General features: G+C 39.9%; 2 protein-coding genes across 15 annotated transcripts in view; one reads left to right on the forward strand and one right to left on the reverse strand.

Moving 5' to 3' along the window:
• Positions 1-9,099: 9,099 nt before the first annotated feature.
• Positions 9,100-15,914, forward strand: LOC137250910 (RNA-binding protein 1-like). Of its 12 annotated transcripts, XM_067784627.1 has the most exons (9): positions 9,100-9,255; positions 9,404-9,656; positions 9,783-9,911; positions 10,230-11,284; positions 11,347-11,398; positions 11,484-11,548; positions 12,112-12,497; positions 12,700-13,074; positions 15,197-15,914. In XM_067784627.1, exons 2-4 carry the CDS (start codon positions 9,448-9,450, stop codon positions 11,011-11,013), a joined length of 1,122 nt encoding a protein of 373 aa, XP_067640728.1. In that variant the 5' UTR covers positions 9,100-9,255; positions 9,404-9,447; the 3' UTR covers positions 11,014-11,284; positions 11,347-11,398; positions 11,484-11,548; positions 12,112-12,497; positions 12,700-13,074; positions 15,197-15,914. The 12 variants fall into 12 exon arrangements, with proteins under 12 accessions (XP_067640728.1, XP_067640727.1, XP_067640726.1 ...); XM_067784626.1 differs by having other exon boundaries at positions 10,230-11,398; XM_067784625.1 differs by having other exon boundaries at positions 11,484-12,497.
• Positions 13,148-22,819, reverse strand: part of LOC137250912 (band 7 protein AGAP004871-like) — a 104,854-nt gene continuing 95,182 nt past the window's right edge. For all 3 annotated transcript variants that reach the window (XM_067784631.1, XM_067784632.1, XM_067784630.1), the window contains exon 4: positions 13,148-18,977. In XM_067784631.1, coding sequence (XP_067640732.1) covers positions 18,816-18,977 — 162 coding nt within the window. In that variant the 3' untranslated portion in view covers positions 13,148-18,815. The remainder of the gene's footprint in view (positions 18,978-22,819) is intronic.

Genomic DNA, 22,819 nt, shown 5'->3' on the forward strand with positions numbered 1-22,819 from the left:
AGTGACCCTAGTGACCCCAACCAGTCCCGGAGGGGGCCTTAAGACCCCCTCGCACTGCGGTTGGGAGCACTAGGGACATGTATGAATGAGTTTATGTAATTTTTTTTTCATTTTTTAGTTTTGCCTGTATCCCGAGTGCCTTCGGAGGGGGATGTCAGCATTCCCATGAGTATTAGGACACATATTTAACTGAAAATTTTTTTTTGCGATTTTTTTTTTGCAGTAATTATTCGCGCTCAAATTTTTATTTTTTTTTCCTCCATATAATTTTTTTTTCTAAGCGCCGCACGGGCATAAGTTTTTGCTTGACCAAAAAAATTTTTTTTCCCCCCTGAACATGTCGCGCGACCAGCCATTCGGGCATCAGGGCCGGAACACACCGTTCGGGAGCGCGGGGAATTACAGGGGAAACCCTAATCGGGGTAGCAATAATAGGGGGGCTTTCCCCAAGGCCAGGCGTCCCTTGGTGGTGCACACCCCAGTAGGGGGACATCGCGGAGATCCCGCGCTGTTTAACATAGGCTCGGACCTGAACGACCCGCGCGACAAAATAGACATACCCGTAAGCACCAGTCATGTGAACGTGCACGATATCTCGGGGCTAATGCCCAATGCGGCGATCTACGCACCCGAAGGAGCTGGTGCCTTACCCCCAAACCAGGACATAGGAAATTTCGGAGACGCTACAAGCGATCGGACCTTAGGAACGCAGGACGAAGCCAACCGTGCAGGCTCGTGGGTGGACGTGCTACACCAACTGTTCCAGGCTTCGCAGGAGGAAATGCGGAGAGAGATGGGCTCAATTAGATCCAACATGGCCCAGCTCAACGCCGCTCTCGAATCCACGCAGCAAGCGCACCAGCAACACAGGAACGCGAGTAGGATGGACCGTAACCCATTGCCATCGGGAGTACCACCAATGTACCCGACTCCAAGCAGCATCACCGTAAAACCGCAGGAGTGGAAAATCGCGTTCGACGGCAATGGCAGCGTAGCCGATTTTCTGTTTAAACTGAACACTTTGTGTGAGCGCACACAATGCCCGGACGAACAAATAATGGCCAGTTTCCACTTGTTCCTTTCTGGACGAGCCGAAGAATGGTACTGGCTGTTTACCAAACAAAACCCAAATGCGACTTATGCCTTCTTGTGCTACTCGTTAAAAAGAGAGTTTGGCACTTTGAAAACGGACCACGAGATCATGATGGAGATCTCCATGCGGAAGCAAAAGGCAAGTGAGTGTTATGACGTGTTTCACGCGGACATAATCTCCTTGAACGCGCGCTTAAGGGAGCCAATGTCAGAGCTTCTACTGATTGACATAATAAAAAGGAACGTCAACAGTAGCCTTAAGCTAATGCTTTTTAATGCGGACGTGAGGAACCTCCATGATCTACGCGATGTAGCACGCAGAGGTGAACAAGTGCTGAAAGAGAGCAAGCTGCTGGGAGCCATTTACCCAGGACGGCATGTAAGCGAGGCACGCGTGACAACCCCGGACATGAAGATGGAAGGCGAGGACGGCGAGATAGACCCGCAGATAGAGGCGCTGGAATATAGACGCAGCAGAAGACCGGACTACTCGGGAATCCAATGCTGGAATTGCCAAGGAATGGGGCACTCCTATATATATTGTGAGGAACCCATAAAAAGTCCTTTTTGTTTTAAATGTGGGTATAAGGGTGTATTCACCCCCAAATGCCCTAGGGACCATCGCAGGCAGGGAAACCAGTACCCGAGCGAGAAGGCGGGGGAACCTCGTTCGGCTTCATAGCCCCCACATCAGCCAGTGCTCGAGGCGTCGTCCCGTGCGCTGACCCAGAGGGCGAATCTCTGCATGGAGGTGGTGAGCTTCCGAGGTGCTGTAGTACCCTGGCAGAAGAGCCCTCCAAAGTAATAATAACTTACCCTGACAGTACAGACAGTTCTGAAGCCGAGAGTCGAACGTCCTCTTTCACGATGGGCGAGCAAATCAAAATTCTGCGACGCCAGCATAGGGATGTCGCGTGCCAAACGCAACTTTTCCCAACCCTAAAAGAAAGGGAGGATAGGTATGAACAATTGAGACATACCATTTTTGACCAATATCCGGTATCGGACAATATTTTGAAGTGTAGGAAGAGATACCACCGGAGAGTACAGGAGCGTAGACTGTTGCAAGCCACCACGTTAACGCTTACAGAGGACGAAAGGCCTTTAGTAAAGGCTAGAATTAAAAATAGTTTTCTTGTAGGGTTGTTAGACTCGGGAGCCAACGTCTCCATCTTAGGGAAAAATGGAGTAGAATTCCTAAAGGATAACGGCTTCGAATATCAGCCCTTACATGCGTTCGTATATACCGCAGGCGGCAACAAACAAAAAATTTTAGGCTCAGTATCTCTGCCGGTCACTTTTAAAAATCTCACAAAGATTATTCGTTTTTACCTTGTTCCCTCATTGCTCCAAGAAGCATACTTCGGGGTAGATTTTTGGAGAGCATTCGCGTTAGCTCCCGAAATATTCCCGAGCGTAGAGTGTTTAGAGACTAGGCTTGAAAAGGAAGAGGAACTTAACCTCCATGAATTGTCACCAGAACAGAAATCAGGATTGCGAAAAGTCATCGAGACGTTTCCTTCGTACGAGAAGTTAGGCCTAGGGCAAACTAAATTAGTGGAGCATCACATCGACACCGGTGATGCTGTACCCATAAAAAGCAAACATTTCCCTCTTTCGCCGCCGAGGCAAGCCGAAGCTTTTAGAGAACTAGACAGGTTACTACAGTTAGGAGTTATAGAGGAATCCAACTCCCCGTGGTGTAGTCCTGTAGTACTGGTCCGGAAACCAGGCAAAGTCAGGCTGTGCATAGATTCGAGAAAGGTCAACGCGGTGACTAAGAAGGATTCGTACCCCCTACCCCATATCAACGGCTTATTGAGCAGACTCAAGGACACGCATTTTATTAGTGGCATTGATCTGAAAGACGCGTTCTTCCAGATCAAATTGACAGAGTCCTCAAAGGAAAAAACAGCATTCGCAGTTCCGGGGAGGCCTCTGTACCACTTTAAGGTGATGCCATTCGGTCTGTGCAATGGACCGCAGACTATGAGTAGGTTGATGGACAAGGCAATTCCTTCGCGTCTGCGAGAGAACGTCTTTGTCTACCTGGACGATCTGATGGTATGTAGCACTAATTTTGAGGATCATCTAAACTTGCTAGCGGAAGTGGCGAACTGTTTGAAAGACGCAGGTCTGACAATAAACGTAGAAAAAAGTAAATTTTGTCAGAAGGAAATACGCTACTTAGGGTATTTGATAGGCAGCGGGTGTCTGAAAGTGGATCCGGGAAAAGTAGAAGCAATACAAAACTTCCCGATCCCTAAATCCCCTCGGCAAGTGCGTAGGTTTGTAGGCATGGCGAATTGGTACCGAGCATTTATTACCAATTTTGCTGACTTGGCAGGTCCCTTGACCGACTGTCTCCGCAAATCAGCAGGCCCGTTTAAACTCACTCCTGAAGCTATAGAGGCATTCGAAAAACTAAAAGTAGCCTTGAGTTCGGCGCCTGTCTTGGCCCAACCAGACTTTTCAAGGGAATTCGTAATACAATGCGACGCTTCCAAAATAGGTGTTGGCGGAGTGTTGTTCCAGGTCGACGATGAGGGCGCTGAGCATCCAATCGCGTTCGTATCGAAAAAGCTGAATAATGCTCAACGCAATTATACAGTAACCGAGCTGGAATGTCTCGCAGCCATAATTAGCGTGAAGCGTTTCCGACCCTATGTCGAAGGATTACCTTTTCGGATTATTACGGACCACTCCAGTCTCAAGTGGTTGATGACACAAAAGGACTTGAGCGGGAGGTTGGCGAGATGGTCACTCTTACTGCAAAGATACGATTTTAGAATGGAACATCGTAAGGGCACCCTGAATGTAGTACCAGACGCGCTGTCGCGTTTTGACGTTGACGAGTTAACTTTCACTACCACACCCGGAGAAATAGACTTAGTCTCTCCCGAATTCGCCAGCAAGGAGTATTTAGACTTAATTCGGACCGTCACCGAAAACGAGGAATCACTTCCGGATTTACGAGTGGTAGACGGTGTAATTTTCAAAAGAGTTAAGTTTCGTAAGGGGATGGAAGGGGAAGAAGACTCGCTGTGGCGTTTATGGTTGCCAAAAGGGTTGACTAAGGAAGCAGTGAGATTAGCACATGACGCTAACCGGAGTTACCATGGCGGATGGCAGAAAACCTTAGAACGTGTTAGGCAGAAGTACTTCTGGCCGCAGCAGGCTAAGGACGTCAGGGACTACGTCCAGCGTTGTGACACCTGCAAAACGGTAAAACCCACCAATCAGCAGTCGAGACCACCTATAGGGAGTGCCTTTGAATCCGAAAGGCCATTTCAGCGGTTGTATTGCGACTTTCTAGGGCCGTATCCGAGATCTAAGCGGCGAAATCAATTTCTTTTCATAGTACTAGACCATTTTTCCAAATACGTTTGGCTAAAACCCATGCAGAGAGCTACCACTGTTAACGTTATAAATTACTTCGCTTCAGAAATTTTTCCGGCTGTAGGGGTCCCTGAGTTTATTCACAGTGACAATGGTAAACAGTTTATCTCGAAGGAAATGAACCAAATTTTTGCAAACTACGGGGTGACGCACGTGAGGACGGGGCTATATTCTCCCCAAGCGAACGCATCTGAACGCGTCAACAGAGAAATTGTTTCTAAGATTAGGATTTTCCTGAAGGATAAACCTGACCACACTAATTGGGATAAGCATATACCCGAAATTTTATCAGTTTTGAGAAGTGATTTTCATACGGCGATTCAGTGTTCTCCATACTTTGTATTATATGGCCAAAACATGGTCCAGCATGCCTCAACGTACAACATTTTAGGGAAACTCGACAGCCTTCGAGAAGACCAGGTTACGGTAGAAAGCCGAGCTGACAAGTTGACCAATATTCGTGAGCAGATCCGTAGAAATTTAGATCAGGCCAAGGATAGGGGAGCAATCACCTATAACAAGCGCTCTAGGCAAGTCAACTACAAGGAAGGTCAGGAAGTTTTCAGAAGAAACTTTGCCTTAAGTAACTTCAAACAGGGCATTAACGCCAAATTCTTACCGAAATACCTGAAGTGTCGCGTGCTTCGAAAAGTAGGCAATGCGTTGTATGATCTCGAGGACCTAAACGGGAAATTAATAGGTCGCTTCCACGCTTCGGACATTCGTCCGCAATGAACCAGAAAACGTTTCCTTACCGAACTACAATTTGATTTTTTTTTATATACCCACCAATTGGACTTTTGTCTGGGCGTTTTGGCGGTCGGGGACATCTCGCCCAGTATCCTCCCCGAGCACTGACCTCATAGGATGTTCACACGCGTACTCACCGAGGACCGTGAACACCCTGGCAGTCCACGCTTAAGCCGGACTAGCCTTTCGGAGTTTGGACGAGTTCTCCCCATCAAAATGTCTATACTTTTTTTTTTGTCTTGCCTTTTGTGGGGGCGATAACCACTAAAACCTTTCGGAGTTTTGACGAGTTCTCCATAACAAATGTCTACTTGCCGCAAAGCCCTTTTAAAACTAGGAAACGAAATTAATTCCCAAATTTGACTAAATTTTTTTTTGATGGACCTATGTTGCCCGGCTAGCTCGTAGTAGGACTTTGAGACTCTTATCTCAGGGGTGAGTCGTGCCCCACGTTGCTTGTCGTCGAAGTTCCCTGGCAGTAGCTTCCCACAGCTGACCCGGTTTCCTGTTCGCTTCATCGTCAGGTCTCCAAAGCGAAGCAGGTTTGTTACGGTCTGCTGCTACGGCATATGGCTGCGATCCACTTGGGAGCGTGTTCACGGGAACACACCTAGCGATGTGGCGAAGGTTGCGATGAAAATTATCGAAAACAAGAAGGAAATGACAGACCGGCGATCACTAAGGAAAAAAGAGCCCTTTTTTTTAACTACCACGTTTTCTGCAGACGACACAAAAAAGAAGAAAATTTCAATTAAGTGGATGGCACGCGTCCGGAAAGGCCAAAAAAAAAAAAAAAAATGAGAATACAGCAATAAGTGTGTAATAGATACTCGTGTGGACTTGGCACTTCAGTACAAGCCAACAAAATTTGAAACAAGTTGAAGTGACGATTAATTGTACTACGAAATTGATATCAGCAACCATAACCTAAAAGTCTAATGAGTTGTGAAGGCTTTGACTAAACTCCAAAACGTGTGCGTACGTGGGTCTCATCGTTGGAATTGCGTGTCGTCTATGAAAAACGGCAAACTCATACAGAACAAGTGGTTCCAACATATTTTTCCAGCTAAGTCTTTAGGAAAAGGCACTCCGTTCAACTATAAAAAAAAACAAAGAAAACTAGTTGTACACCAGGAAAGTGCAAATGAAGTAACAATATTGCAGAAGTTACGAGAAAGATATCTGCAACGTCATCAATCAATCTGCAGAAAAATAAATGTGATCTAAAAAGACAACATTTGAAAATCGTTTATAACATACTTCTCTGCTATTAACTATAAAAAGCAGAACTTATTCCATTTATGTTCAATCAGTCATCTTTTACTAAGTATAAAATATACGAATTTTGCTGAACGCATTAAAACAGCGAGGAGTCTCACTACAATTGAAAAGTTGGTTCAAACATTTGCAAGCGGTTAGGTGTACATGAATGTGGTTGCAGTAAAGTTACAACCACCTGTGGCACACACTTTATATGCTCATGTGCCCGTTGAAACGGCAATGTTAGCCACAACCCATCTATATGGTCCAACAACGACTCAATGGGCAACACCACCACCAGACTTACAGAAACCACCAGTTACAACAACAACAGCAGAGCCGTAATTACAGTGCGGCAACAATAGCGCCAACGAAATCGCGCGCTGCCACCATCCGCGCGCACGCTACCATACTCGACGGCGCATCGTCGCGCGCAATAGCCACCAGCTTTACTAACAACGGCAGCCGGGCCGCCAACTATAGGCCGCTGCAGCATCACGACGCGGACCGCAACAACAACAGGGCCCCGAACCTAGGCCTGTTGCAACGCCACTCACAGTAACCACAACATTTAGAACAATGGGTGAGTTCGTTCCATGTCACTGACCACTACACTCCACTTAAGTCTTAATATGCAGTACATTTCTTTTACAAACGCTTATTATAAAACCTTAGCAAAATTACTTTGAAAGCGCGAACGCAAGATTCAAACCATACGCAGGCCGTTCATGAGAGCGCAATTTTTTGTTGGGTGTAACCAAGCGAAAATTTTTTTTTGTTTCGTTTGGTTCGAAAATTACTGCTAACATGCGGTCCTGGTCTAAGTAACAAGTCGTAGCATACCTATAAGGTTCTTTTTTTTGTATTTCATACACTCAAAAAAAAAAAAAAAAGAAAGGAACTAAGTATAAATACCTTTCCCCGTTTGGAGGGTTATCAAGAACTAAATGTAAAAAGGTTGCAATCAATAAAATTTTTTTTTCTATATACAATTTAAGGAAAATATATCCAAAGTTCTCAACAAAAACTCACAAACAAATAAAATAAAGACGTATAGAAACATTTAAGCATATACGTAACATATTTTTGTATTATACCTTATATAACACAGTTGTAGATGTACATACATACGAGCATATGAGAAAGAAATGAAAATATGCGAAAGTTTAAATAATTCAAAAGAAAGAAAAATTTAAGCTAATTGTATTTATTCTAGAGCTTTGCTTAATTTACAATTATTAAGAGATAAATATTGATGATAATGCTTTGATTAATAAAAACCTGGTTGAGATTACTGTTCAAATTCTTCCTAGTAAAGACCTTCAATGTGAAGAAATTGAACTTTCGGGAAATATTAATGAAAATTTAACAGAAATTAATGATGAAGATTCTAAAGAAGAATCTCAAACTAAAGCTTCATGTTCTGGATTTCCAAGTCTTCTTGATAGTTATAAAGCTGTTGGTAATAGTGTGACTCAAAGTGGTCTTCGTCGTTCTAGTAGATTAAAATATAGACATGACAGCTTTGATTAATTTCATTCATTATACGTTCCGAATATTAATAGTTTAATCTAAGTATCGACTTTATTGATTTTCTTATTTAACATTGAATAAAACAAAATGACTGGCGTCCTGTGGAGTAACTCCAGTATTAGCAATTTAAGTTAAAATAAAACAAAGAGTTTGTAGACATTTCAAATAAGTTCTTAGATGAGGACAGCTTGGTTGGCAATAACCACCTAAGAAATTATATCGAACGGTTATAAGGAATTTATAATGAATTGTCAATAAATTTAAAAAAAAATGGGAATGCTGATGATTCGTCTCATTTAGAAGGCACTTAGGGAACCAGGTAAGGGGCCACCGAAAGATAGGTGCGTCGGTGGCCATGGTTATTTGAGGGTGGGATAAAGCACCGGGCGTCGCAACACCACCCGCGGCGCCCCCTATGTATATTCGGCCCTTTTCTTTTTATTTTTAATTTTTTCAGCTTTTTTGTTATTGTTTGGTTTTTCAGCGGTTTTTTTTTGAGTTTGATTTTCAACGTTGGTAACCGGCCATGTCCGGTTCGGTAATTTTTTTTTGCGGTTATTTTTTTTGAATTTTAAATTTTTGAATTTTTTTGAATTTAGATTTTGAATGTCAACGGTCTGTCCGTGACATCCGGTTCGGCCGGATGTTGTTTTATTTTGAATTTTTAAGCGTTTTGAGTTGTCTCTGCGCTTCTGTTAGGTTTTTTTTTGAATTTGACAGCTGCTCGTTTTGATAGGCATGATAGGAACATTTTTCTGTTTATGGCGCAGGAACAGTAAGGTTGGCAAGGACCCGCCCCAGCCGACAATGACTAGCCACTGTGCACCAACACATCATGCCGACCGCCTTCCTTACTGATTCCACTGTAAATGCGATTCCATAACACTATTAGCTGTTGTTCTCCACGATATCTGTCAAAATGTTCCTTCGGTCTGTCAAAAAAGTTTTAACGCATCTGTCGCAGCGACTAAAAAAAAATTGTTGTATATAGCACCCTGTGCCTGACTTTTGTGTATTTATGGTAAGCGTTCGGAAAGCGAAAACGGGTTAAAAAATACAACAGAATTTTTTTTATTATTCTTCTAGCATATTTTCCGAAAGACAGACGTGTACGTGATTGCTCTGCAATTTTGTGAAAATTTTATTACCAAAAAGTTTTAAGTTCCAGTAAAACTGCTCTTTTTAACAAAATATAGCATATCGGGTAAAATTTGGCTTGCGGTAAGTGAAATGATAAAAAATTGTGCCTGATTGGCCTTGGAAAGTAGTTATGCAAACCGAGCGTTTGTCCGCCATTTTGTTTTTTTTTCTATATAGAGAAAATAGCGCTCGTAGAAAAATTTTTTGATATACACATTTTCAATTTTAGGTTTTCTTGGCTAAAAGTTGTATATATATTAACAAAAAATAATTATGCCACGGTATAGAGAGTGGGACTTGGCTTGCAAAGTATACGTTGGAAACTTGGGATCGTCTGCATCTAAATATGAAATTGAAAATGCATTCAGTAAATATGGTCCTCTCAAAAACGTATGGGTAGCTCGAAACCCCCCTGGATTTGCTTTTGTAGAATTTGAAGATCGTCGTGATGCAGAGGATGCGACACGCGGCTTAGATGGAACGTAAGTTGCTATATACCACCATGAGCCCTCAAACCACATCCCCATTTCAGAAGCACGAACTTGTTAATGCTTTTGTTTTATCTATTATACCTATACTGTATATATCTCTTTGTATGTAAATTTCAGACGATGCTGTGGTACTCGGATTCGTGTAGAAATGTCATCGGGCCGCTCAAGGCGGGATGATAGACGACGTGGCGGCGGCGGTGGTGGTGGTGGTAGCACAAGTGGTGGACGCGGTGGAGGACGGTATAGGTAAGTAGTTTAATACTTATGGTTTAATCGTTTTATTGATTTACATAAAGTGCACTTTTGCGCAAGTGAGTGCATTTAAAATTTCATACGAAGATGAGCTATGTAAAATTAAATTATAAGATTCGGCATTCGTTGTCATTTCTAGCTTAGATACTTTTATAAGTTTGCAAAAGCAGAACACCCTAGTAATATATGCAAACGTCAGCTAATAACGCTGCCAAGGCTTTTGCAATTGCTAGTTTCAGTTATAGTTCTGTACAAACCCATACAAATAAATAATTCGAAAAAGATTTTAAATTCAATTTACGATAATTGCAGGGTAAAATCTACTGCTTCTACTACCACTAGATCTTCTAAGTCCTCTTCCTTCAACAAAAACATCTCCACGTATCTCAACTGCTCCTCCACAAACTTCACAACGACAGGCTACTACAAGCTCAACAATGTATTATTCAACGAAAACAGTCATGATATTAAAAATAATAATATAAATGTACAATTCTTTGAGAAAGCATACCCACAAGTTTTCGACAACAACAATTTTAGTTATAATTATGACTATAATAATTACCAAATTCACCAAAAACAACTGCAATATAAGCCACAACACAAAACCTTCATCAGTAAAATTAAAATTATAGCTTTTGTTAAGAACACCAACACCTTGAATTACATCACTACCAACAACAACGTCACAACAATTTTGCACATACAACTTTTTCTCGTTTTCGCTGTAGCCCATGTCATCAAAAATTATCTAACAATTGTTGTTGTCGTAACAAAAAATAGTAACAGTTGTTGCGAAGTTAATTGCAGTAAACGAGCAACCGTCATTAGACCAGCAACAACTAGTAGAATTGCTGCTGCCGTTACACCTACTACTACTATTTTAACATCTTCTACAACTCATAGCACTACCACTGCTACTACTCCCTCAGCTGAAAGTGCTTCTGCAGTCACTATAACTATTGTTACTACAAACATTAGTGCAACTAGTAAAAGTGTTCTTGTGCAGCAGGCGCTGGATCAGCAACAGCAGCTAAAGCATTTAATACAACCATCATCATTAACGCCACTACTACTATCACCACAACCACCTTAACAACTTGATATTTGTAATACCACTTCCTTCTCCTTTGAGTGAAATATATACGTATGTATGTATGCCCACAAAACAAACTTACCAACAGCACAACAAAATGTCACCAAATAACCGTCTACATCAAAAAACAACTATATCGACTTTGACAAACGCAAAAAATGCACATACATCAACAGATTCGTGAATGTTGGATTAGTGGTGTACAAAGGGTAATATACGCTCGTATGTGTATGACCACCACCATCGATACTGAAATTGGGGATTGTCAACGGTGACTACAATTCAACTTTCCATTTCTTTAATCATCATAAGTTGTTTTTAATTTTTGATCAGCGACATTTTTTATATATACTCATTGCGTTTCGCGCTGTGTGGGAGTTAGCCGGTAAATACATCAGCCATTAAAATTATCAAAAACATCAACATCAACAAGGTTCAACATAAATAAATCCTAATTTTTAACTAATTAGTTTTAGGGAGAATTTGCGTACCGACGTGGATGAAACAGAATTGTTGAGCTTTCGAACACTCAATGGTATTTATATATCTTTTATATGATCATTGTGTGGCTTTCACCTTTTAAACAATATTTCAGAAAGAGGCATATCTAGTATGAAAAAAAAAAACTGAAATTAAATTTCAGAGTATTTCAGAATAGTCCATATGAAATTCAGAAAACAAAAAGTTATTTCAAAAATACCAAAATCTATTTTAGAAATGCACCAAGGAGTTCAGAAAGTTAGCACCAATCTTCTGGGTCGCAGGTACTGACTACTGTTATAGTTTAGTTTTCAATGAAACATAAAAAATTTTATTATAACAATTGCCAGTTACTGCGAGCCGGAATATGGGTGTAAATTAAGAAATGGTCGAATGATTGTCAATAGAGAGCAGATAAAATATATTACAGCAACTTAAACACAAACACAACATCCGCAATTTTTGAATTACAATTGCTACTGGTAATTTTTTTAGCCTTGAAATAAGTCAAACCTTTAGTTTGAGATAGTTTACTGTTGAAAAATGAATAGATTAAATGCCTCTTTCTACAATGACATTTAAGTTCATAATTACGGAATGGTTCAAACTTAATGTAAGGGTTCCTCGGCGTCATCGTTCTTCAGTCAGTCAGCTTATCTACATTCAGCCATTCACAGCACTATGCAGATCTGCAACTTTATATGAAATTTCTGCTTCAATCCATTTTCTGCATTCACAACACAACTGCAAATAAATATTCCCAACATATTTACGGGTAAATTTTTCTGTATACGCATTTGGTTTTAATTATGAAATAATTCAGCAATCAATTCAATCTCAAATCTGCCAATACAAACGGGAACGAAGCTGAATTGTGATTTTGTTGAGAATTCGACCAAACAGGTAGTTGGGGATGGGCGTCGTTTTTTAACATAAAAATGTGCGAATCGACGTTTAATTACATCAAGAACGATTGATAATGAAAACGACTGCTGCAACTTCAAGTAAGATATGTACATATATATATTTTTTGTCTAATTTAGAATACATCATACATGCATAGTTGATTTTGTTACTAATACTTTTTAACGACCATCTGCAGTTTTATTGAAGTTGTTTACAAAGAATTTTTGCAGAATTAAACTTTTTACCTTCCATTGACAGAATTTTATTCACTAATTGTAAAATTCAATTGCATTCGCGCAGGTGAACACAAAGCAGCTTAATGGTCAATAATTGCTACTGCAACTACTAAATATTAAAAGTATGTATGTGTTTCGCCTTCTTTTTTAACTACTCACGTCTCTGGTTCTCTTCGTCCAAGGCCCTTAATTCAATTTATCATTACATCAAACAATCTTAGCTGGCGATCAAGCTGGCTGTTGGGTGATCCAAACAACATCCCATACTGAAATACATAGCCATTATGTATACATCAAACACCTATGCAACGTTCCGATCAATCAAATTCTTCACTACAGATCTACAAGATCGTCCAACAAATATAAAATAATTCTGCATCCAAAATGTTTGCAACAAGGACAACATAAGGCATAACAGATATCCATCTTCACTACAAAAGTATATATATAAAGAGTATCAATGCAAATGAAGGCTTTTTAATATACTTTTATCACAACTCCTATCATGGCCACCATCGCTATGCACTACAAATGCTTCTATGAGTATTTAATTGCCATATGTATTTTTTGAGTTTATTATGACTCCCCTAAAAGTTAATTTACTATTTCATAATTTCCTCCTTTTCGTTTGAAGTAGGCATATCTTTAATCATATAATTGTCTACAAGTGAGCCTATTCCATTATCATCAGACCGCTACTACTACCACAACAACGATTCTCAACTACTCCAAAACACCTCAACAAATCAGTCACATCAAATAGATGAACAACTGAGAACTATCGACGGTTATTCCTAGATTCCTTGACAATTTTTACAATCAGCGGTATTTATTAAGGTAGCTCTACTGATCAAGTGCATTAGCAGTGGATTACATAAAAAAAAAAAAAACAGAAAACATCAGTCATGCAAAACAAGAAGCGAAGGGTTCGGTAAAACAAAAAAAAAAAAAACTGCAACAGTGCAGCTACCTTGTTTAGTCCGCCGCTGAAATTGCCGTACTTGTGTGATGAACTATGAAACTTGACACCAACATATGCCATCATGAATTAATGTGGAGCTTTTTATCAGCATGCGGAATATGTTCTTTTTTAGTATTTTTTTATGTATTACCCAGCAAACAGTCTCGTAGAGGATTTAGTGTTTGGCAAGCCCTTCGAGTGTATTTTTACCATGGAAAGCTCTCATGAAAACTAATCTGTATCGCAAATGCCGTTCCGAGTCGGCATGAAATAAGTAGCTCCCGTCCGGCCAATTCGTAGAAAAAATCAAAAGGAGCATTAGGCAAATTGGAAGGGAAGGAAGGACTAAAATTAAAATCTCTTCGGAGGTAATCGCGCCTTAAATTTTTTTTTAACTTTTTATGAAAAGCTAACTCTTGAGTTAAAAAGACGATTTCGCCTTTTCCAAGCCTTATTTTCTTAATTTCAATTCAGTTAAGACTAAGCTATTTTTTACATAAATGCATTCAAAACGTCGAAGAGTAAGTCAAACTTCGATTTTATTTTATTATTAAAATCAAATTGTTCACAAAAGACGGGAATAAAAATTAGTTAAATAGCTCGCATGTTAACATCCTATTAGTAAGAAAAATTGTTATTCATAAACCAAATAATTAAATTGGAATACTATTTTCATCCTATTAGTAAGAAAAATTGTTATTCATAAACCATTAAATTGGAATTCTATTTGAAAACTATAACTTTCAAATTTGGTGGACTGCTTATCGTCCTGGATTTTCTTTTAATCGATATGTGGTTTGAGTGTCTGCTGGGTAATAGCTAACGACAATTTTCGTTACATCACAAAACTGTACTTCAGAATGTTTTTTTTTCTGAATTCTATTACCTTCAACAAATAACAACAACAACAACAGCATCACGTTTCATCAAATGTCTGCTGCAATGGTAGTAAATTTTACCGTAAATGCTTACATCTTACGTAGGGTTCTACATATCGCAAACTAACTACAAAAGAGTCACAACTTGAAAAATGTAAATGTTCAGGAGAGAAGAAAAACGGTTTATGTGAAAACGTCTGTAATGTTATACTGAAATCCAGTTTTACAAAGAAAGAGACCGTCATTACAAAATGAATTGACGAAATTTTGTTGTTAATTACTTACTCTTTACGTATAAAAAGACACAAATTTAATAAATACACAACAAAGTGAAAATTCTTTTGCAACAAGATAGTTAGAATTTAAAATAATACGCTTTAATGCGTAAAAAAACTGTTCACTTGTTTTTAAGCACATTGGCACAACTAAAAATAGTAGTCATTAGTTGATACAGCGCAATCGATGCAATCAACACCAAAACTGGCATAACGGTAATTTTCCAGTTAAAGAAGAAAATAATGACAACGAAATTTGGGGGCAGTTAGAGATGTGTACTGTGAATTGGTTTATGGAAAAAAATCGATTTTGAAAAATTTTAAGTTTCGAATCTTTTGTACTTAGTGCGCGATATTTGTGATTTCGTGTATATGTACATTTTATTGTCCTTTATATCAACAATATATTGAAAAATTGTAACTTCTTATATTTCACTATTCTTACAGATCACGTTCACCACGCCGTTCGCGCAGCCGTTCACGCAGTTTTTCTAGAGATAGACGTAGCCGATCAGATTCTCGTGATCGCCATTAGACTTTATGGCGGGATTGTTTGGTTAAAATAAAAGTTAATTCCCTGAAACAAATATTTTCTTCACCCAATATCTACATTTAAATATATAAAGCGGAGATTTTTAACTTAATAACATACATATGTATGTATTTATAATGAATTTGAGAGTAGTTGTGCATATAACAAATTTGAATTGAAGATTGAACAAATAATGTCATTCATATTTAAAGTGAAAAAGCTTGTTGCAGTTATGTAAAAACAAACAACAGCATTACAACATAAAATGATCAAAGTAATGTTGTGCAAATATGTATGTACGTACACTATTGTTTTGTATAATAATTTGGAACTTCATCTATGTACTCGTACATGCAAATTATAGTATGTAGATGAAAAAATGACGTAAACACAAAACTTGCAACAACATTGGATCACTCACCTAAACGCAACTCATCGATCCAAAAAAATCCAACATAAATACATGTTGATCCATAAAACGTATTCTTATAGGGTAAATTATTGAATTTTTAATTTACTGATTTACCATATTGTACGTACATTTGTGAATATTTTATGGAAACCAATAATTTTAAGTCTGGCTAATTTTAAAATTACAACAAAAATAAAGATTAAATAAGTTTAACAAAAAAACTTTTAATTACTTTAACTAGGGTTTTAATGATTTTAATTTTTATTGTTGCTGGGTGCCTTCGATTTGATAACCATTTTGTTTAGTTCGGAACGATTTTCTGTTTTTCTCTTGAAGGGGAATACGGGATTGTGTATTCTCATGGACGAAAATAGGAAAAGAATGAAGAAAAAGCTCACAGTCATGATCTGCACAAAACCTCTTGATGGTACTTACTTTAGGACAGAGGATGAAAAGTTTATATGCTCTGCTTGCAGCTCACTTTCTAGACATCATCAGATGGATGCAGTGACTTGAGCTGCAAAGCCGACATCCAAATCTCCGGGAGTGGACGCACAACGGTCATAAGGAATAGTAAAAGTGTTTATGTTGTTGTTGTTGTTGTTGTTGTTGTTGTTGTTGTTGTTGTTGTTGGTGTTGGTGGTGGTGGTGTTGGTGTTGTTGAAGCAGTCCTTCGCCCCATCCAATAGGTGCGACCGATCACAAATTGTAATCAATAGCCTCTAACGGGAATCCAAGGAAACTTGCTGTTTCAAAAGGGGTGTACCATAATGAGAGGGGTGCTAGAGGCGTTGGTTCCACATTACAATTAAAGAGATGCTTGGTGTCATGTGGGGACACATTGCAAGTGGGCATACATTTTGTATGTCGGGGTTTATTCTGGATAGGTAAGAGTTTAACCTGTTACAATACCCAGATCGAAGTTGAGCTAGAGTGACTCGTTTCCCTAGGAAGTGTGCGTTCCTCTTCTGCAAGTTTAGGGTATTCTTTGAGTACTGGATTCACCGGACAATTCCCGGCATAAAGGTCCGACGCATGTTTGTGGAGTTCACTGAGGACCTGCCTGTGTTTTTTGGCTTCATACGGCTGAGTTCTCAGGTGCCGTATTTCCTCATAATGCTTACGGAGATGATTCCTTAAGCCGCTGGACAGTGTTGGCTCATCAATCAGATGCCTGTTGGGATGCCCATGTTTCTGGGTATTCAACAGGAACTGTTTGGTTAGCATCTCATTTCTCTCCCTGATGGGGAGTATTCTCGCCTCATTATGCAGATGGTGTTCTGGGAACATAAGAAGACAGCCCGTGGCGGTTTTGAGAACAGTATTTTGGCAAGTCTGTAGCTTCTTCCAGTGAGTCGTTTTTAGGCTTAGCGACCATATAGGGGACGCGTAGCATGCAATCGGCTGACTTTGTAAGTAGTAATGAGCGTTTCTTTGTCTTTTTCCCAAGTACTGCCAGTAAGGGATTTGAGGATTTTATTACGGCTCTGGATTTTCGGTACAATTGGGGCTGCATGCTCACCGAAATGTAGATCCTGATCAAACGTCACACCCAAGATTTTGGGATGTAGGACAGTCGGTAGCGTAGTGCCATCGACGTGGATGTTCAAAATGGTCGACATTTGACACGTCCATGTTGTAAATCATTTAGTCAGCGATAATGCCAGGTTTCGCGAGGCGAGTGCGAGAGTGTTCCTCATATCCAATATAGCAAACAAATCTAATCTCTGGTATGGTATATTTTTTTGCCGAGAAGATACTTTTTAATTATAATTTTGGTTCTTAAAATTTTTTTTCGAGGGGCAATCGTGAGCGCACATATTGGACGGGACAAGCACTGGTGTAATAACTACCGAGCATCTTTCAGGCTTCCATAAGCTTTCCGCAGAGATCCACATATAAACGGCTACTTGAATGAACTTTATATTGGGCGACATTCAGGCCTCACTTACGATCATATCTTCAATTAAGATTTTTTCCTCAATAGCCCACGCGTGCGTGCAGAGGTTGAACCGCTTGAGGACTAGTAGCAACATGCGCTTAACCTAGGTCGGAGCCAATACAGCGCAGGATGATGTGCATCTTGGAGAACAACATTGGCTGGGAGGCGCCGTATTGCGGCAGCAGGTGCAATGCAGCAATGTGAAGCTATGATTCATGTCTGCGAATTTGAAAAAGTCTGCACAGCTCAATGGGACATCAAGGATGAAACTGCAGACATATCTCGAATGAGGTGCTCTGGCTAGAAGAAGACTAAAGACCCCCGGATCGCTGAAGTTAGAAAATAGGCGTAAGGCCGCACTTAAGCCGAGGACCTTTCTGGATTTCTAAGAGTGCTCTGCTTGGACGACGCTTCGCCATTTTCAATGACCCAATGGCAAAACTTTTCTTTGAGTTGTATTAACGATAAAGATACTCTCCGCAGGTTTTGAGGAGTGATCGATGTTGATGGTCCTTTTCCAGATATAAATCTGATACGTAAAAAATATTCAGGGAAATGCTACAAGAAGATGAAGATAAGCAAGTAAATATTTCCTTTTCTTCCCCAGCTGGGTGATATAAAAAGGCGACATGTCTTGAATATGATTATTGAAATTGGAAATATGTGGATTAAAGAGCGGGGCGATGTTAGCCTAACAAAGTTCCTGTTTATCTAAAGAGATAAGTCCTGAGGCTCATGAAGAGCGTACGGACAGGGCGTGGTCTTCCGGGATCCCCATGCTTACATATCACGAAAGGTTGACGACAGTTAAGAGCTCGTGTGATGGGCTCGCGAAGGCAATGGTTCGTCTACTAGGGACACCTCAATTATTAGACCTCGAGACAGCAATTAAGTTTTTTATTAAAATAAGTTCTGGCATTTCAGTGCGGGTTTCCGTTTGACCGTCTAACAATTTTTGGTAACATTGCACACATACAGGCTATGCAAGGTCTTTATTGACCGACTTCTTCAACCTAACCTAACAATGCTGAATTAGGAAGGCCTATAATACCTGAATTTATAAGGGATGTTAGAAAATCGTTTCGAACTTTTTCTTATTTATCAGTTATTGGTTTATTTTCCAATTACAGTCGATTTCATATTGGGTCAGATCATCTAGGTATTGCCCTAATAGTAATCGTCACTGATGGCTTCCTGTTTGAGCCGGAGCGGCATGAAGTCGGCACACGTGATTCCCCGTGCAGTGTCCCAAGAAAGGCGTCAATAATTCCATGGGCAAAGGAAATATTATAGTCGAGTTCTTTTCGGCAGAAATACTGCTGAGAGTTTGCAGATAACGTAACTGAAAAGATACATAAAAAAGAGACACAATAAATGCAAGGCACGATATGCCTTCGTTGATAATTTAGGCCGAGGTTCTCTTATAATTTGCGTCGTGCTCCTTTTGTATTTTTTCCAACAAATTACAGGGCAATGCAGATGAATTTTCGCTGAGAAGCTTTTCATGGCAGAAATACACTCGGAGTGTTTGCCAAATCACTGCGGAGGGGCGACCCCGATAAGAATAACTTTTTTTAAATTGGAAAAACTTGTTTTTAAACTTTTGATGTAGCCTTGCCCGGGACTTGAACCCAGGATCCTGTTGTTATTGTTGTTGTAGCGATAAGGACACTCCCCGAAGGTCTTGGGGAGTGTTATCGATGTTGATGGTCCTTTGCCGGATGCAGATCCGGTACGTTCCGGTGCCAAGCACCATAAAGGTACAAGCCGACCATCTCGGGAACGATTTGGTATGACCACATGAAACCTTCTACTCTATCCCGCCCTCGGTGTGGTAGGCGGAGCAAGCTACCACCACACCACTGCGGTCTTACAGTGCGTTGTTCTGTACAGCCTCCACTTCCAAACGGTTAATTCTACCAAGCAAGTTGCCGAAATGACGGTGATGTTTCGGATGCCAATTCGTTCATGACACCATGACGGATCGTGTAACATGTCGTTTTCAACCTCCCAAACACATTGACTATATGGTTCAGTCAGAGATGCCAGTTGTTATGCTGATCTGAATTTAATTGCTTTCGAATACTTATGCCTCGGGGTAGGACAGGATTGGAAATGGTTCTTTCCAACCTCCCAATGAGTTGATTCTTAAGACTCGTCCATGGGAATTACAAATTTCTGTGCTGTTCGGAAGCTCTTTCTTTCCGACAGCCTAAAATTAGTAATAACATTATTTTTAAAGTGTTTTATTTAGCTTGACTTGACTGGTTGGCTGGTTGGAGCAAGGATCGAGATATTCAAACAAATCGTATTTGTGGTCCGATTTGGCTCATATTTGGAACACATAATACATACAAGAATAGAAAGACAACTATGAAAAAATCGCCGCTAGGTTCACACCCTGGAAAAAACAACATCAAAATTTGGGAAATAAGGTTTTTCAATTAGAAGAAAAATATTCTAAGCGGGGTCACCCCTCGGCAGTGTTTGGCAAGCGCTCCGAGTTTATTTCTGCTATGAAAAGCTCTCAGTGAAAACTCATCTGCCTTGCAGATGCCATTCGTAGTCGGCATAAAACATGTAGGTCCCGTCCGGCCAATTTTAGGGAAACAAGAGGAGCACGACGCAAACTGGAAGAGAAGCTCGGCCTTAGATCTCTTCGGAGGTTATTTCATTTCATTTCATTTATTTACTGACAGTATTAGCACAATAAGATCTTGTATGATCTTTTATAGTGCAACAATGGTTACATAATAATGAGTATAATTTTTTAAAACTTAAAACTTAAAAATGTATATATTATTCCATAAAGTAATAAAAGTGATAATATATAAGTTTCACAAGAATTGTGACAAGGACATTTTACAGCAATGATTGACTAGATTAATAAGTAGCTAAACTCAGATTCTAATTTGTATAAACTTTACCAAAGAAAGAAAATATAACATTCTTAAAGTTGCTTCTACTTAAGCTATTGCGAACCGAGTTGGGGATAGAGTTCCAAATGCGGATAGCATTGACAAAGAAAAGTCTTGCAGAGTTTAAATAATTGTAGCTGGGCACGATCAAGTCACTTATGCGAGCAGATCTAGAGAATGTTAGCTTTTTATATAAATAAGTAGGCATTTTATCAGCAATCACACGACACAAAAATATACAGTTCCTAGCCTTAAGATACTGAGATATTTCACAACCCAAGAGACTCGTTCGCCACGCTGATATATGATCATACCTAGCCAACCCGAAGACATACCGCGTGATATGATTAAAGGCGACATCAATCTTATGTGCCGATTTTGAATCTAATTTGCTGTATATACAATCCGAATAGCAGATAGTTGGTAGCATTAGTTGTATAGCAAGCCGCTTCCTAATTCCAAGTGGGGTGAAGGGGGCAGACATTCGTAGATTACGTAGAGTGTAGTAAACTTTACTGATAACAGCGTTAATATGATCATCACAAGAGAGACTAGAGTTAATAACAACCCCCAGATTCCTTACTTTAGAAAGGAACTTAAGGCACTTATAATTGATATATAAAGCTGGTAGATTTGATGAGTTAATTTGCCTTTTAGATATAGGTAGCACATACGATTTATCACTATTAAGGGAAAGATAATTTTTTTGCGCCCAAGACGAAATAGCTGACAAATCACTATTAAACTTGGCACAAAGTTCAGAAACTTGCGCATGTGTTCCAGACATATAAAGTTGAATATCATATGCATAAGCATGCATTTGAGCATACCTGCAGGTGGTAAATATGTCATTAATAAATAGGCTAAATAATAACGGTCCAAGTATAGAACCTTGGGGGACACCATTTGATAACCTCTTAAGACTAGAGACTTGCGATCCCACCTTCACTCGTTGCGCTCTACCACCCAAGTAACTCCTCATGAGACCTAAGGCAGAGTCCCCAAAACCAAAATAAGACTTTAGCTTCATGCACAACAACGTGTGGTTGACAGAATCAAACGCTTTGGAAAAGTCGAGCAGACACAACATAGTTATCTTGTTGCTATCATAGGGCGTCCGAATATCATCCAAGATTTTGATTATTGCAGTTGAACAGCTATGCTTTGCTCTGAATCCAGACTGGAATGGGGAAAGTAGATTGAACTTGTCAATATAAGCATGGATCTGTTCTGATAAGAAGCTCTCAAAGGTCTTCGACAACGCAGGAAGGATGCTTATGGGACGAAAATCACTTAGGCGGCAGGCGGACTTATTTTTAGCTACAGGAAGGACAGATGCGATCTTCCAGACATCAGGAAAGCACGAGGTTGTCATGCAGTGGTTGATAATGTGGGTCAGGGCTGGCAGTATCTGTGGAAGAACAATTTTTATAAATTTTACAGGAATACCATCCTCACCAATAGCATTTGAGCGTACCTTATAAATGCATCTAACCACATCATGCTCCGACACAGCACAAAATTCAAATTTCTGGGAAAAATTCACAGGACAATGTATCGGGTGGGTGATTGGGACATTGGAAGAGGTAGCATAATTAACGAATACTGCATTCAGATCTTCAGGGTCGAGCGAGCAATCAGGATTGTCTTTAAAATGTACACGAAGACTTTTCAAGTTACGCCACAACACTTTATTAGGAAGTTCACAATTTAACATTTTTCGAAAGTATGCCTGCTTCTCCCATGGCGGCCACCGTGGTGTGATGGTAGCGTGCTCCGCCTATCACACCGTATGCCCTGGGTTCAACTCCCGGGCAAAGCAACATCAAAATTTTAGAAATAAGATTTTTCAATTAGAAGAAAATTTTTCTAAGCGGGGTCGCCCCTCGGCAGTGTCTGGCAAGCGCTCCGATTGTATTTCTGCCATGAAAAGCTCTCAGTGAAAACTCATCTGCCTTGCAGATGCCGTTCGGAGTCGGCATAAAATATGTAGGTCCCGTCCGGCCAATTTGTAGGGAAAAATCAAGAGGAGCACGACGCAAATTGGAAGAGAAGCTCGGCCTTAGATCTCTTCGGAGGTTATCGCGCCTTACATTTATTTTTTTTTTTTATGCCTGCTTCTCATGTTTTATAGTAGCAGTAGCTACATTCCGTATATTCGTATCGCACCTTAAATTTTTTTATTTTAATACATACATGAATAGAAAGCGACCTATGATGTCCGATTTGGCTCATATTTGGAACAAATACATATAACGTATAGTCC

This window comes from Eurosta solidaginis, chromosome 4, assembly GCF_040869045.1.
Source record: "Eurosta solidaginis isolate ZX-2024a chromosome 4, ASM4086904v1, whole genome shotgun sequence".
Classification (NCBI taxonomy): domain Eukaryota; kingdom Metazoa; phylum Arthropoda; class Insecta; order Diptera; family Tephritidae; genus Eurosta; species Eurosta solidaginis.